We start from the raw sequence: 16,205 nt of genomic DNA on the forward strand, positions 1-16,205 counted from the left end.
GATGTAAGCAGACAGACTATGGCAGTCAAACAACACAGTGAATCATGTCAGTTTCGTGCAATGACAATAAAAGGATTCTTATTCTAAAGAAAAGACAAAATAACAGACGAGACACATGAAGTCTGTTTAGCATTTTTACTTTAAACTTTCCAAATTACAAAATAATAACATGAGCTCTACTTCATCTACAAAATAAGATATTTATGAATGTAGTAAGCATCGTTGATTTTTTTTTTTGCTCTAACAACATTTTAGACATGCATACTGTTGAGAAATATAAAAATATAAATATAAATACATCCCATTAATATTCTTAATGAATCCATGACTAAGATTTGAAATATTTCATCTTAAAGAATTAAAATGTAGTTGAGTACAATAAGGCTTTAAGATGTATAACAAGAGCTGTACAGAGTCCTAGAGTAGAGGTATTATTTATTTTTTATCTTCGTGTAATGGAGAAAACCTAAAAAAACAAAACTTTTTATAATAATAATAATAATAATAATACATCACTACTTTTTCTCAACAGGAAGAACACATTTCCAAAGAAAGGAGAGGAAATAAAAAGAAATAAATCTACAAATTTAAAAGATAACATATCAAGGACAAAAAATGAAATAGAACTCCAGTCCATGACCAGGATGTGTTTTACAGCATACCAACTATGTGTTGTTGTCAAACTCCCAGTGGACTTAGTCACCTGAGTGGTGACTTTAGAAGCCCTTACCTGACACCACACAACTCAAAACAATCAAAAACATTATCCAGGGAACAAGTGAGTGGAGCATTCTTCACATGTTCATGTGGAACCATCATGTGTTGTGTGCTATACAGAGAGTTCAATGACTAAATCTATGCAGAAGTTTCACTCACTGGACTGATACATAGAGAAAAACAAACAAAATAAATGATTATGGCAATGACAGTTAGAATCAAACGACTGGCCGACAATGTTAAAAAAAAAAATCAACACTTTCATAAATATTATTGTTTACAGCTGACTAAATTAGTGGAACTGCTAAAAAGTTTCCTGTGTCGAGACACCTCCCTAACAATAAGCATGACTGAGCGCACTTGTTTTCATGCAAAAAGGTAGTTCTCTGGAGCATAGTTGCCATGTCAGAAGCTTGAGTGTTGATTAGCAGTTGTGACTTTGTTTTTCATGGCCAGACTCGGAGAGGGAAGACTCAGAGCAAGAAAATCCAAGAAACCCATTTTGACCCTCGCTGAATCAAACAATGACTACATGTAAGATGCTTGACACTCCTGAACACCACTCTACTCTTATCTTTGTAAGGTTTTTAAGGAAACAAATTCACTAGTACATCCCATGACACATTTACAAGCTGACCACCACGTGTGTGGTCGTCTCTCCTGATCTAGTTACAGCCCTCAGAAATGTCAGACACTCGCGGTATGTGTCAAATCAAATCATTAAGAGACAAACACGCTAGCACGCTCGAGGAGCACTGACTTATATAAAACTACCTAACTAATACCTTCCTTTGTCATGTTTCATTTTGACTTATTCTCACCCTCCTGCTTTTCTTTCAATAAAAGCCATTTGGATTCTCTGTAAGTGAGTTCTAAAATGGAGGTAAGATCAGAGCTGGTGTGAGATATACAGTACTTGTTGCACTTGCAGAGAGCAGCCAATGTCAGAGGAAGAGCGAGAGAGAGAGAGAGAGAGAGAGAGAGAGAGTATTACAGTAGATGCTCACAATACCACAGTTTATTTGGAGTCTTCTTATTTACCTATATACTGTCATTAGTGTCAGTGAACCTGCCGTAGCCACAAACGCCCATTTTTTTTCAATGACTTCATCACTCTAGAAATGCAGCTTTTCCTCTTCCTCTCCAGCTCTAAGCTGAAGGCTGTTAAAGGGAAAGTTCCGGATTTGTTTTTCAAGTGTGTTTGTATAAGGTACTCACACAAAGTGAATGAGCCTTCTGAAAAAGGTAAATAAATTCTCAGTCAGTCAATAATTTCCCCAGAATATGTTACCTTGCTATTAAACACCTTCTGACTGGAAACTGAAGTTTACAAATCGCTCACGTCACTGCCATGGAGAAAATCAGCAATTTTACAGCACATCATATACTGGAGTTGTTGATCCACTGCTGCCTCCTACAGTAAGTTCAAATGTAATAGTATGCAATTTCAGTGAAATCATACTTTTAGATTAAACTTAGTGATACAAACTTCATAAATGAGGCAGGTAGACTGTAATTAGCTTAAAACACAGATTTTTCTCTATGGACTATGGGTGGGCGACTGGGTGGTTTATAAACTTCAGTTTCCAGTCGGAAGCAGTTGTGTCATAGCATGGTAATATATTCTGAGAAAATAAATAAACAAAAGGCTGTCAGATGGCTAAGATAAAAAAAAGAACAAATTCTTAAGATCATAAACCTAAGTTAGAATAGCTTTTACATGGAGGGTCTTTTGCTGAAATCCATTTGCCTTGCTTCTCCTCTGACAGTTTTCTAAGCAAATCTGGGTCTCAGGCTGGTTCCTGACACAGGAGGTGCTCACAGAACTGACTTTGCGTCAGTACCTCATACAACCAGACTTAAAAAAAACAAAAACAAAATACCTTTTTCTCCCCCAACCTCAACAATATCCTCATCTACTACATGGTAAACCTGAAATCGGATCAGCATCTACGAGTTACTCCAACCTTCTCTAACCTTGCCCTCTGCAAATGGACTGAGGTTATTATTGCTGTGCTCCCTATTGCTAACTCTGGGACTGTGGTCCTGCGATGCTAGAGCAGTCTGTGACCAGCAGGTCCACCACTGTGTTGCCAGTGACATACACAGTGGGTGCTGTCACCATGTTGCTAAGGGAGACAGAGCTGCTGGCAGCCACATTAGAAGTGACAGGACTTGGGGCACCTTGGCTGTTGCTATGGGTGCCCATGTGCCCCTGGAGCTGCGTGGGTGTCTTGCAGTGGACGCCACACAAGTGACAGACGAGCACGCCGCCAGAGCCTGAGCCTCCAAAGCCTCCGGGACTGTCCTTCCACTCTTGGCCGTGGTGCTTCTGGGCATGGACACGAAGGTAGGTCAGCGTGGTGAAGCCTGACGGAGAAGACCGAGAGAGAGAAAGATGGTTATTTCAGCAAATGTGAGGATGTTAGAGTAGAGCTTCACTTAAAAACAAACAACAGTTACCAACACACAAATAATTCAGTTGTGTCTTATCTATAGACTGTCGTGGGTGAAAGATTAAGCAATGACATATCCAAGTGGAAGGACAATCACCCACTCTCTCCGTTCTGTTACACATGGTTCATACACATTTTTCAAGGCCAAAAAGTTTTATGGTTATTTTTAATGTTTTTCAAGAATCTTACAGCTGTGGTAAATCAATACGAATACACACAGTCAAGAAGATTATTTCAGTCTTTTTACCATGATAAGTGATGGTATTATATTATAAACAACCAAAATCATGTATTATAATCATCACAGTCACACACAGGCCCATTGAAGCTCAGGTTTTAGAGACATTTTCCCAGGCGCTTCAGGCCTTAATGGGTTAATAAGATAACAATTCAGCCAATAAGCTAATTCAAGCATTCATATGAACCCTGTGTATAGATTTGACCAGGAAGCTGTCAGGAGAAGTTTATCAAAAATGTCCAAAAGCAACATCTGCAGACACTTGACTTCTCACATACAGCCTCTTGAGAAATGTTTCAGAAACAAACTTTAGCGAACCCTCTGAAAGCAGCAGTGATGTGGAAGGCAAACAGCAAGTAAAAAACAAAACAGAGAGTTAAGTCACAGGACTAGACCCCTAGAGGGAAAATGTTGCTAAATTAACATTGCACATCATTAAATCAGAACCCCAAAGAGGTTCAGAAGTTCAGAAGTGGAACCTTTCCTGCCAGCTCCAAAATAAAATCTGCAGGTCAGGTCTTAGTGAGCACATGAGAGAACACGGCAAGATAAGAAGCTAATTCACAGTGAGTGCTTGCATGAGTGTCCTTCCTTACACACAAATGCAACCCATCAAACTCCTGCTGCATTTATTATGTAAAAGGAAAATATCTGCACCTAATTTTCAGGGGTCCGTTTCACAAAGCAGGTTCAACAAACTCTGAGTCTAACCCTGAACTCTGAGATAGGAAACTGAGTTTTCGGTTCCACAACAACCGATTTGAGTTAGTTTGTTTAACTCGGAGTAGTTTCTGCCAAGTTAAGTGCATGCACCACAAGTCTAAAAAGACAGCATGAATGGAGCCCTTTTTCTACGAGTCACCATGGAAACGGGGAAGCGGAGGGCCACTGGAGTTGAAAATATTAATGCGGACTCATATGGACTTTGAGCAAGTTTTTAGAAGGAAGTGTAACACCGCTGCAGCAGCAAAAGAGAGGGAGACGGCGTCGGAGGACACTGCTGCTGATGCGGAAGTTTAAATGTTGTCCTTTGCACAATCACAATAATATTACAGGGGGAAACTGCTTGAGTGGTAGACTATTAATTTATTTCATTTAGGTGTAATCCCGTGGGGGAGAAGCGCACTTGGCAGCAGTTTAAGATGAAACCTAAAATCATTGTTCAAACATTGATCATGTTTTAAATTGTAAAGTAAAGTGGTTGTTTGATTGTACAGTTGTTTTATTCCCAACATAATGATTTATATCATGTTCAAGTGCTCTGCATCTCCGACGTTCTATAAAAAATTCCCATTTGTAAAAAAAAACAACAACAACAACAACAACAAAAAAACGCAGCGCAACACAATTTCTGCTGGTATGTGAGAGCGTGACTCCGGTTGGTAATGTTGGAAATGTCAGGACGCATTAGGTTGTGTAAGTAAATAATGAACTGTGGCGTGAAACAGTACCGCTCAAAAAGAAAAGTGCCTGGAAATGTAAGAACATCCATGCGCGGTCTGATAATCATCTCCTGACGAATATTTAATTCTCTGCACAGTAATGCTGCACCTTCATCCACAGGATCATTGTCAAAAGCACATGGTAGTGAAAATAGTCTCCATCTAATATAACTTCTAATGTAGACGCAGAACAGACGCAGAACTATACTTCGCCAAAACTCTGCTGACTGAATGAATGAGGAAATCAAATACCGTGTGTGTCTGAAAGAGGGCGGAGTCAGAGAGAAACTCAAGGTTTGCGGAGAAAAACCTGGTCCCGACCAGGTTAGGTTCATAGAGCATGTTACCATGGTAACTGACCGAGAGCTTAAGTTACCTCTCTCTGTGAAACAGGCTAGAGTTACTCCTCTTTCTCTGGTTTGACTTACCTCCCTTTGTGAAACGGAAAACTCAGAGTTTCCCTCATTTCAGGGTTAACAGAGTTTTCACTAAACCTGCTTTGTGAAACGGACCCCTGGACATTGCTGTATTTACTCATCAACTCAACTGGTTCAGAGTTATCAGGGACTGATCCCAGTTATTAATGCTCATATTTTTTTACACAAAATGACAGGTTGAGCATTGAAATCATTATATAAGGCATACATAAACCACTTTCTTTAAAAAAAATAAATCGAGGCATGTGTACTTACTACGGTTACAGAGGTGGCAAGCGTGGTGCTGCGACTGGTTGTGAACCCTCATGTGATCTGTGATGTAAGCAGCAGACAGGAGTTTCCCACAAATGTGGCAGGGGACCTTCTCCTCATGGCGAATCATATGGGCACGCAAACGATCCTTTGTAGCAAAGCTGGACTCGCAGGTCTGAAAGGAGAGGTGAGGGATAAGAGATAAAATACAATATGACATCTGAGAACTTAGAGATGTACGCATAGGCAGCAAAATATTATTTTACACATTTATATTTAGTTTCACAGATTATCAGCTTTACACCAATTAAAAAACTGTGTTCAAGCTCCAATCATAGATAACCAGTGTTGTATCACTGAGTGAATAATTATATTCTCTATATACTGTATTTGTATGAAAACTATGCATTACATTAATACTTGAAGTGAACAACTTGCACAACTCTTATTGCATACACATATCACCATATCATTCCTCTACTTGCCCATTATTGTACGGTTATTGCCTTTTAAATATTTGATCTGCTTTATCCATATTTAACCTAATCCTTCCTAAACTTTATTTTTGTTGTTATTGCGTTCGGAATGACTACACCCAAAGCTAATTCCTGAGTATGCATTGCACAAAATGTACAGCATGAGAAGAAGTGTATGAAATGTTCCTGTAAATATCAGATATGAAGCTTTGAGCATCTGCATGGGGACACTGTGATTGCAGTGACTGTTTAGAAACAGGAAGACCTTTGCTTATCAGGACACAGAGATTTGAAAAGGTGGCTACACTTATTTATTCAACTAAAGGCTCACTTAATAAAAATGGAAGCCCACCTTAGTCTATGATATCTTAAGAATATGCTCAGTGCATTATGTCACTTCCAACAGGAAACTGAAGTTATTGTCGCTTTGGAAACTGTTCACTCCTCACACCAAAGTCTGTAGAGAAAATCATTAATTTTACATCACAGCACACAGGAACTGTTTCTCCACTGCTGCTTCCATTGTAATGTTCAGATGTGTTATTTTGTGACTTGACCACATATTTGAAATCGTTCTGATTAACCTCTGTGATGCAAACTGACCACAGGAGGCAGCAGTAGATCAGCAGCTCCTTTTGTCCCTGTGAGCTCAAATCACTGTTCTCTACACAACATGGTTTCCAAACCAGTTTCCAGTCTGAAAAGGCCGTTTTACAGTACCATAAAATAGCAAACATATTCTTAGGATAACACGCAAGATAATGACAAACTTAAGCAAACATTGATTTTATAAAGGTGAGCCTTTAGTTAAGTGGCTAAAACCACTTTCTGGCAGCCATGTTTTCAGTGAGTTTCCATGTCTCAGGCCAGTCCTTGGTACAGGAAAAGCTTGGTGCCGACTCTTCATATAATTACAAAGTAATGTCTCTACAATAGAGAGACGACACAGGTAAATATGTAGTAATGTATAGGTCTGGACATCAGAGTTCCATGAATGATTGGGCTAAAAACAGATGCTGTGTACAGCTGCTAAATGTGGACACTGCAGAGGGCAGACAGGACGTACTGGGCATTTGAAAGGTCGCTCTGAGGAGTGCACCTGTCTCACGTGACTGTTCAGATGGTCAGGCCTTAAAAAAGAAAGAAAGAAGAAAGGACACATTAGATGAAGCAGTTATACATGAGGTAATTACAGGTGTCAGGTTGGAACAGTCCTTCATGATAGTTCACCTGGAGAAAGCCTTGCCACAGTGGGGGCAGACGTAGGGTTTTTCCACACCACCTTGGTGAGAGCGCACATGGTGGCTCATGCGGTCCTTTCTCTTGAATCGCTGCTGGCAAATGGGACAGGAGAACGGCTTCTCGTCCGAGTGTGACAGGCGGTGACGGTTGAGGTGGTAAACATCTCGGAAGGCCTTCCCACATGTCTCGCAGGCGTGATTCTTCTTCACTGGGTTTGGGTTAGGATTTGTGGGACGCTGCAGCAAAACAAACAAATAGATATACCCACTACAGAGATTAGACCAGGAGTGTTTTCCTCACATGAACAAATACGTTGTTAAATGTACTACATCCTGCTGGACGTAATGTCATGGTTTGTGTTAGGCCTGGGGTCATACTTTCTGTGTCCATGAGTTCGACGTAAACTTAATTTTTCCATGATGGTTCACGACATTGGTGAGCACACATCTATAGTTTGATCCACAGAGACAAGTTGGTGGTGTGCTACAACAATACAATATGTGATTTATTGTCCATTTCCTCTAAATTGTAACATCATTAACAAACTATTTTATTGAAGAAGAGCTGAAACAAGTGATTGAGTGAAGATTTGACAGATTTCTTACGCTAGCACTAGGAGTACACTGAATGTGGTCCCCTGTGGCTGGGGTCAATTTAGATTTAGTCAGTTTAATGTCCAATTAACGGGGAGCGGGTACCTTACTTAACGTTTCAAGGTACCCCAGCCTGTTGGGATTCAAACAAGCAACTTTCTGGATACAGTAAAATGTTAACTGAGATTTGAAATGCTTGCTTTGAGATTATGAGAGGTTAGCCAGTAACCAAAGCCGTGTTTACATAATGGTACAAGTTCGGTTTGGTACAGTATGGTATGGTTTGGAACGGTAAAGTCCTTGGTCAGGCTCATGTTTGGACAGAGAACAGAGCTTTACTTGGTAGGCAGGGTGTGGGCTGTGCCCAATGCCTGCATCAGCAAGGTACATCTATCTATAAAGCAAGTTGTGTCTGTATGTGTCTGTCCGGGGCATATCTCGCTGACTTAGATTTTGGATATGAGTTGTGCATGGCCCAATGGTGTGCATCCTTGATTTCGTCAGGATTGTCTTTTATAGGTAGCACAGTCCCCCCAGGCTACTTTTAAAACAATGCACTGTTTAAACTGAAAACACTGTGTTAAAAAAATATGTGTTTGTTGTACAGACATTGTGTACAAGCTCATAACTTTAAGGACTGATGAGTATTTTATTGTGACAAAACAGTTTTACCGTGAGTGTTTTAAAAATGCATGGATGTGGCTACAATGGACGTGGTTCTACAGGTCACGAATAGCCTACTGCTCTCTTCATACTATACCTACTGCATCTTCTCAATGGACACGTAATTATCTTTTTCTAAAAATAACCATTTCTGTGTCTCTTTATATCTCAATGTACATTCATGGCTTACCCAATATACACTATGTATATTAACACTACACAAGAGTACACCTCTTTGCACATCCAACCTTCACACACAGGCTCATTTGGCCATAACTGAAAAATCTTCTTCAGCTCCCACTATAGGAATACATACTTCCTATGGGCACTGCACTAGTGGTATGTAACAAACGACATCGAATGTGACTAAACAACGGAGCAACTGTTGAAGAAACGCTAGTTGCAAGGAGTAATGCTTTTCTGTCAACCCATCATACTCGGGTACCCCAAGAAAAGGGTACCAAAATTGTGGAACAGTTGAGTATGGTTATTTTGATACTACTCATAGTGGAAACGCCAAAATATGTACTGTACTGAACTGTTCCACCAGTGGAAACATACACGTACAAGTTAGATCGAGTACACCTAGTTCACGGACGTTCGACTGACGTGGACACTCGCATAAGTATGAATGGGACACGTGGAAAGTGGCTCTGTCCAGACACAGAAAAGTATGACCGAGGCCTTAGAGAGAACATGCAGGGGAGCGTGGGGGGCTTCTAGCACAGTGTTTCTCAAACTAGGGGCCAGTGCCAAACATTGGGATGAAATTGACTGGTCCCTAAATTTTATATACAATGTATATGCAATTTTAACAAACAGGAGGATTTCATTCAGACTATCTATGACAGCAGGTGAGGGAGATGCTTGAATCATCCCTGAGGCAACACAGTTTAAGAAACATTATGCTTGAAGGTTGGGGTTGTCGACAGCCATCTCCACAAGGCCCTGACCCACCTGTACTGTCGCCCCTGTGGCCATGACGACAGCAGCAGGAGGCGGAGCATGGGGGTTAACACTAGCCATTACATTTGGCATGGCAACCCCTTCACCATCCTGACTACCCAGGGGAGGCTGCTGTGCACCCACCAACACGCCGGGAGGGGCGAGAGTGGGAGGCGTGGAGAGGTGGAGCAGTGAGAGGGGAACAGTGGGCCTCTCCATCCTCCCTCCAGCCCCCACCACCATCGCCGATGGGGCCGACACTGCCACCGCCACCTGGCCCGCTGCTCCCTCCTTCGCCCCCTCCACCTGCTCTCTGGCCCTGTCCTTCATGCGTACCCCAGTGTGGACCGACTGGTGCCGCCGCAGGTTGTAGTTGTTCTTAAACTGCTTGTTGCAGATGGCACAGATGTGGGGCACACGGGCCGGCCGAGACACTGGCTTCACTGGACCAGGGGGAGGCGGGAAACGAGACAGAAAGAAAAACAACAATCTGTTAATTTACACAAGATGAGTTTAGATTTTTAAAGAAGTCACTTATAACAGCAACAGCTTGAGTTCTGGTTTTTACTTTTGTTTCACATCACTACTACTCAATTTATGAGCGACTTATTGATGTCAAGAGCCCAAAATGACATTCTAAAATGTTCAGCTCAACACTGAAACAGTCATTTCTTATTTTTTTTGGCTTAATTACACTTTTTGTTTAAAATAAATAAATAAAAAAGAAATAAATATCTATGATGGCTTGATTGATTGCCTTATTGACCCATGTTTATTCATAGACTAGATCCACTTACTAAAACAAGGCTTGATTTAAATTATTGGTGTCAGTTTATAGAAAGGTTCCATATGAGAATATTGAAATGTTATACAGTACATTTAATAATTGTGTATAATGATTCATTCAAGAATCAATGCTGAAACTGCTGATCGTGTCTTGAATGTTTAATTCCATTTTTCTATTCAATCGAAACGGATTAAAAACACAGAATTTTTGTAACTTCTGGGAGAAAAAGGCAGCTAGCCTAAGCTTTTTATTAAGTTATTTTTTTGTACAGTAAGTAAGTTTTTATTTGTTTTGAATGAATAAATCACATTATCACATTAAATTACACAAACTGCATTGTTTTGATGCCATAATTTGCCTTAACACACTATGCATTGTATCCATTTTTGAATCGAGAATCGTTTGAATTGAGAATCGATTTTGAATCGAATAGTGAGCCTAAGAATCGGAATCGAATTGTGAGCCACCCAAAGATTCATCAAAGATTGGGACATCGACACAATTCTTTTTGGCTCTATACACCACTACAATGGATTTGAAATGAAACAAACAAGATGTGCTTTAACTGCACATTTTCAGCTTTAATTTGAGGGCATTTTCATCCAAATCGTATACCTGAAAAGTTGCAATAGAAGCACAAATGCCTGCCAAGGCCACTCCAATCGTGTCAATAAACTCCCATATCCTGCAAGGTTAATGTTTGTTTTTACAAAACCCTGAGTCCAGATCTGTGTTCGGATCATCAAAATTCAGACTGGATCATCTGTCTTTTGCTTTTTGGATATAATGCTTCAAGACTTACAACTGTATATACAGTCAGGTCCATAACTATTGGGACATCAACACAATTCTTTTTGGCTCTATACACAACTACAGTGGATTTGAAATTAAACAGACAAGATGTGCTTTAACTGCACACTTTCAGCTTTAATGTGAGGTTATTTACATCCAAATCAAGTGAACGGTGTAGGAGTTACAACACTTTCTATATGTGCCTCCCACTTTTAAGGGGACCAAAAGTAATGGGACCAATGAAACAATAATAAATTAAACTTTCATTGTTTAATACTTGGTTGCAAGTCCTTTGCAGTCAATTACAGCCTGAAGTCTGGAAGGCATAGACATCACCAGACACTGGGTTTGGGACAAATTAACTGAAAAGCTATTTCATGGACAGGTGTGGGCTATTCCCTCATTATATCATCTTCAATTAAGCAGGTAAAAGTTCTGGAGTTGATTCCAGGAGTGACATATGCATTTTGAATCTGTTGCTGTTAACTTTCTATATGAGATCCAAGCAAGCCATCATTAGGCTGAAAAATCAAAACAAACCCATCAGAGAAATAGCAAAACCATTAGGTGTGGCCAAATCAACTGTTTGGAACATTCTTAGAAAGAAAGAACGCACCAGTGAGCTAAGCAACACCAAAGGACCTGGAAGACCACAGAAAACCACTGTGGTGGACGACAGAAGAATTATTTCCCTGGTGAAGAAAACGCCCTTCACAACAGTTTACTTCACAACCCAGAGTTCACCACAAGATGTAAACCATTGGTGATCCTCAAAAACAGGAAGACAAGATTAGAATTTACCAAACAACACCTAAAAAAGCCGTCATAATTCTGGAAGAACATCCTCTGGACAGATGAGACCAAGATCAACTTGTACCACAGTGATGGGAAGAGAGTGTGGAGAAGGAAAGGAACTGCTCAACATCTGATCCACAACATACCACCTCATCAGTGAAGCATGGTGGTGATAGTGTCATGGTGTGGGCATGTATGGCTGCCAATGGAACTGGTTCCCTTGTATTTATTGATGATGTAACTGCTGACAAAAGCAGCAGGATGAATTCTGAAGTGTTTCCAACAATATTATCTGCTCATATTCAGCCAAATGCTTCAGAATTCATTGGACGGAGCTTCACAGTGCAGATGGACAATGACCCAAAGCAAACTGCAAAAGGAACCAAAGAGTTTTTTAAGGCAAATAAATGGAATGTTATCAGTCAATCACCTGACCTGAATCTGAGTGAGCATGCATTTCACTTGCTGGAGACCAAACTTAAGGGAAAAGAACAAGCAGGAACTGAAGACTGTTGCAGTAGAGGCCTCACAGAGCATCACCAGGGATGAAACCCAGTGTCTGGTAATGTCTATGCCTTCCAGACTTCAGGCTGTAATTGACTGCAAAGGACCAAGTATTAAACAATGAAAGTTTGATTTATGATTGTTTGGTTTGTCCCATTACTTTTGGTCTCCTAAAAAGTGAGAGGCACATATAGAAAGTGTTGTAACTACACCGTTCACTTGATTTGGATGTAAATGCCCTCAAATTAAAGCTGAAAGTGTGCAGTTAAAGTACATCTTGTGTATAGAGCCAAAAAGAATTGTGTTGATGTCCCAAAATTATGGACCTGACTGTAGACACGTTGTAAGTCTTGAAGCATTATATCCAAAAAGCAAAAGACAGATGATTCAGTCTGAATTTTGATGATCTGAACACAGATCTGGACTCAGGGTTTTGTAAAAACAAACATTAACCTTGCAGGATACGGGAGTTTATTGACACGATTGGAGTGGCCTTGGCAGGCATTTGTGCTTCTATTGTAGCTTCAGGTATACAAAACAAGCTCACCTCTGCGACATCATTGTACTCACACATCAGTTCTCAATGAAGTGATTATCGGCGTAGTGTTTTATTTTGCATTTTCAAAACAGATTTTAAGAAAAATTAAACAAAAAATGTCTTGCAAAATGCTCTCAAGAGTGGTTTCTCAGTTTATTATTACTACAACTTTCATAGACTTTTCAAATAATTACTTTCATTATTTGTCAGTCTATCCATGTTTCCTCGCTGGGCTTCATGTGGGCTAAGTGAATGGAGCTGTGTCACTGGACTGTCCACATGTGCTTCAGCTGACATTGTGTGTATGTGTTAGTTTGTGAGAGTGGCTCACTCACCAGGCAGGGGCTCCTCATTGAGAGCAGCAGTGTCCACAGTTGAGGGAGGCTGAGCTATGTGCTCTGTGGGTGGAGTCTGGGGAGAACTCGTATGCACTGACATGAGCTCTGATTGGAGGCTCCCCTCCACTTGATTTTGGGTGGGAGTATGCTGAAGAAGCAAGCAGAAGGAAGCAAGGCCATCACACCAAAAAGTAAACACAAGACACACAGCATTTATGTGGAGGAGCAGGGCTGTGATGGTGGAGGGTGTGTGTGTGTGTTTGTCTGCCCTCAGATTGTGAGCAGGCAGCTGTACAGTGACAAGCAGAAACAGAGTAGGCCATTACATGTGTGCTCAGTAGAGCCTACCTGGAAGAGGAAATTGCTCCATGCAGCATCCATTTTGAGCTACAGCGGTGGAGATTACAGTCAGTTGGTGATTGAGGTCGCGGACAGCCGCCTTTGCATAGTGTGGACGGGCCCAACGACAGTCGAGGCGCGAACACACGCTGTCCTGTCCTGCGGCTTTCGGGTTCTCGAATAAAAGCGCAACTGAATTCGTCTGTGCTGTGTTCCAACTTGTGCTCTTGTTCTCATTGATGTAGCCGAATGCCGTGTCCATGTAAGCACGCAGCACACACACACAGGCCAGCTCCAACAACCGCCTCTTCCCTCTAACTTTGACTCATTATACAGTATGTTACTCAAACGCACCACCACACTACTAAACTGACACAAAAACAGCACACGGCACAGTGTTAGACTTTAGCATTAAACAACAACCACTGTATCTTGAAATAATCCTACTTCAACGCTGTTTAAGAGCAAATATGGCTTTAAACACACGCATTTGTTAGCACAGCAGTTCATGCTTTGATTTTAATGTATGAGCCTATTTTTTTCCATTTTCTCCCATTAGGCCACTCGGGTGTCTGTCGAAGCCTCGATGTTGGTTTCAAGCCGTGACCCCGGCGAGAGCACCGCTCGCCGGGCTGCAGCCTATCACTCCACCTCGGCCCTTCTGCCGCGAGGATGTCATCTTTCTTTTTTTATCGCCCGCTCTCCCTCCTCCCTCCCTGTCCCTTTCTTCCTTTTCTTTTTTAATTCCTCTTTCTTCTCCCCCTCCTCTCCTTTCCTCGCACCGCTATGTCCCACTTGCTCTTAAAGGGATAGTGCTTCCTCTCTGAACTCCCCCTCTCATTTCCGCCTCTCTCGCGCGCTCTGTCCTCTCCTCCCTTGTCCTTCCTCTCTGGTATTTGTTGGCCGACACTAAATGCTCCACCGTGTTTTTTTCCACACACAGTGTAGTGACTCTCCATTGACGCGGATATGACAGACGCATCTTAAAGGGCAGTGCACACAGTCTGTTCATAACAATAATGATGTCACACACACACACAATGGACGAGGATTCCTGAGCCTTACATCTACACAGATGAGGAACCTAATTCACAATGGATATTATATTATACAGCGATATGAAGTATGCAGCAATTAATCAAGTAATAATTGACTGTTACTTTTATTAATAACTGATTGTTTTTTTTTTTCATTTAGATGATGTTTGTAACTGATTGATGTTTGGGTCACTGATGGTGATAAACATTGATACTGCTCACTCACTCTTACACACCAAAATCCATAGAGAAAATCATTGATTTTTACATCCCAGCACACATGAGTTGTTGATTCACTGCTGCCTTAATCTGAAGGTTCACAGATTATTTTGTAACTTTTGTGTTTGGAATCATATTTGGATTTGCCTTAGTGATTAGTGATTACTGCATGCTCAAAATGTCAATTTCCCCTATGGACTTTGGTGTGGGAGAGTGAGCGGATAACAAACAGCAGTTTCCATTTGGAAAAGGCTGGCTAACAGTGAGATAACATGGCAAACCTATATAACCTTCTGTTACGTAGCTAAAATGAGTTTTGTGTGTGTGTGTGTGTGTGTGTGTGTGTGTGTGTGTGTGTGTGTGTGTGTCCGGTCTGTATCTCAGGCTGATTCTCAGTGCAGGGGACATGCACAGTAATGACAATAAACAATAATCACAATAATTGAACAATTTTTCAACATTTTAAAAAACTTATCCATTTATATTGAAAATGCTCTGATGGCTACATTCACATTCCAGGCTCAAGTGGCCTAGATTTTCTTTCTTTATTTCCTGCTCATATGTGACTCAGTTCTGATGTGTGTTTTTTTAATTTAGATTTTGATCACTTTCATATGGTGTCCGAATCAGAAATGAAAACATCAGATTCCACATGGCAATCAACAAATCAATTTATCAAGAAAAAATAAAGTTGTAGACCTTGTAAACAATAAACATCTGATTGATTAATGATTAGTTGATGGAATTATAGAATTAACATTTATTTGGCAACTTTTATGTATTGATTATAGATCAACATAAATGCAAATGGTGTTTTGTTTTTTGTTGCTGTTTATGTTGGTTTTAATGTCAAAACCACCTAAAGATTCTTTAATTTTATTATTATTATTATTATTACTTTTCCAGCTCTGTAAACTGAATATCTTTGCTTCAACCCTGTAATTACTAAGTAAAGTACATAAAATCCAGACGTGTTAATGTGTTAATATCAATTTATTATCTTTTTTATTAATTTTTATTTTTTTATTAATTTTGAAATCACTCACTTCTTTTTTTCCCGGTACATGTGTCAAGACCCTTCCTCCTTTTCAAGCTTGGAAGTGCTTGATTTGAATATTTCATCAGGATTTCACCCCCCACCCTCCAACCCAACAACCAAGTGGGGAAAAGTGAAATTGGACAAAAAAAACTCTCTATGAGCCCGTGTTGCTTTTGCTTCTTCGTCATCATCTTCATCACAGCCATTATGAAGCAGGGAGGAAGTGGGCCTCCCTGATACAGCCTCTGATACTGTCAACAACCCACCAACAAACACGAGCACAATTATTTCATGTTCCCCAACCCACCAAATTTAGTTTATACAAGGAGTTTATGCATGCACTGAGATTCCAACCA

At 40.5% G+C, this 16,205-nt stretch overlaps 1 protein-coding gene across 3 annotated transcripts; it reads right to left on the reverse strand.

Annotated features, from left to right (window-relative positions):
• Nucleotides 1-271: 271 nt before the first annotated feature.
• Nucleotides 272-14,248, reverse strand: mazb (MYC-associated zinc finger protein b (purine-binding transcription factor)). Of its 3 annotated transcripts, none has more exons than XM_083904089.1 (7): nt 13,564-14,248; nt 13,213-13,363; nt 9,798-9,904; nt 7,249-7,496; nt 7,085-7,148; nt 5,546-5,717; nt 272-3,087 (listed from the first exon to the last, which is right to left on the reverse strand). In XM_083904089.1, the coding sequence occupies exons 1-7, from the start codon at nt 13,594-13,596 to the stop codon at nt 2,744-2,746; spliced, it is 1,119 nt and encodes a 372-aa protein (XP_083760215.1). In that variant the 5' UTR covers nt 13,597-14,248; the 3' UTR covers nt 272-2,743. The 3 variants fall into 3 exon arrangements, with proteins under 3 accessions (XP_083760215.1, XP_083760214.1, XP_083760213.1); XM_083904088.1 differs by having other exon boundaries at nt 7,118-7,148; nt 9,474-9,904; XM_083904087.1 differs by having other exon boundaries at nt 9,474-9,904.
• Between the last annotated feature and the right edge of the window lie 1,957 nt (nt 14,249-16,205).

This window comes from Microchirus variegatus (genome assembly GCF_963457635.1).
Source record: "Microchirus variegatus genome assembly, chromosome: 17".
Taxonomy (NCBI): domain Eukaryota; kingdom Metazoa; phylum Chordata; class Actinopteri; order Pleuronectiformes; family Soleidae; genus Microchirus; species Microchirus variegatus.

What these genes read in the sequence shown, in the direction of transcription:
- mazb (XM_083904087.1), bottom strand. Translation starts at nt 13,596, where the DNA reads ATGGATGCTGCATGGAGCAATTTCCTCTTCCAG. An exon ending in CCACAGGGGCGACAGTACAG is followed by an intron (nt 7,497 to 9,473) that starts GTGGGTCAGGGC and finishes GTTTTGCTGCAG; the next exon opens with CGTCCCACAAATCCTAACCC. An exon ending in TGTGGCAAGGCTTTCTCCAG is followed by an intron (nt 7,149 to 7,248) that starts GTGAACTATCAT and finishes TTCTTTTTTAAG; the next exon opens with GCCTGACCATCTGAACAGTC.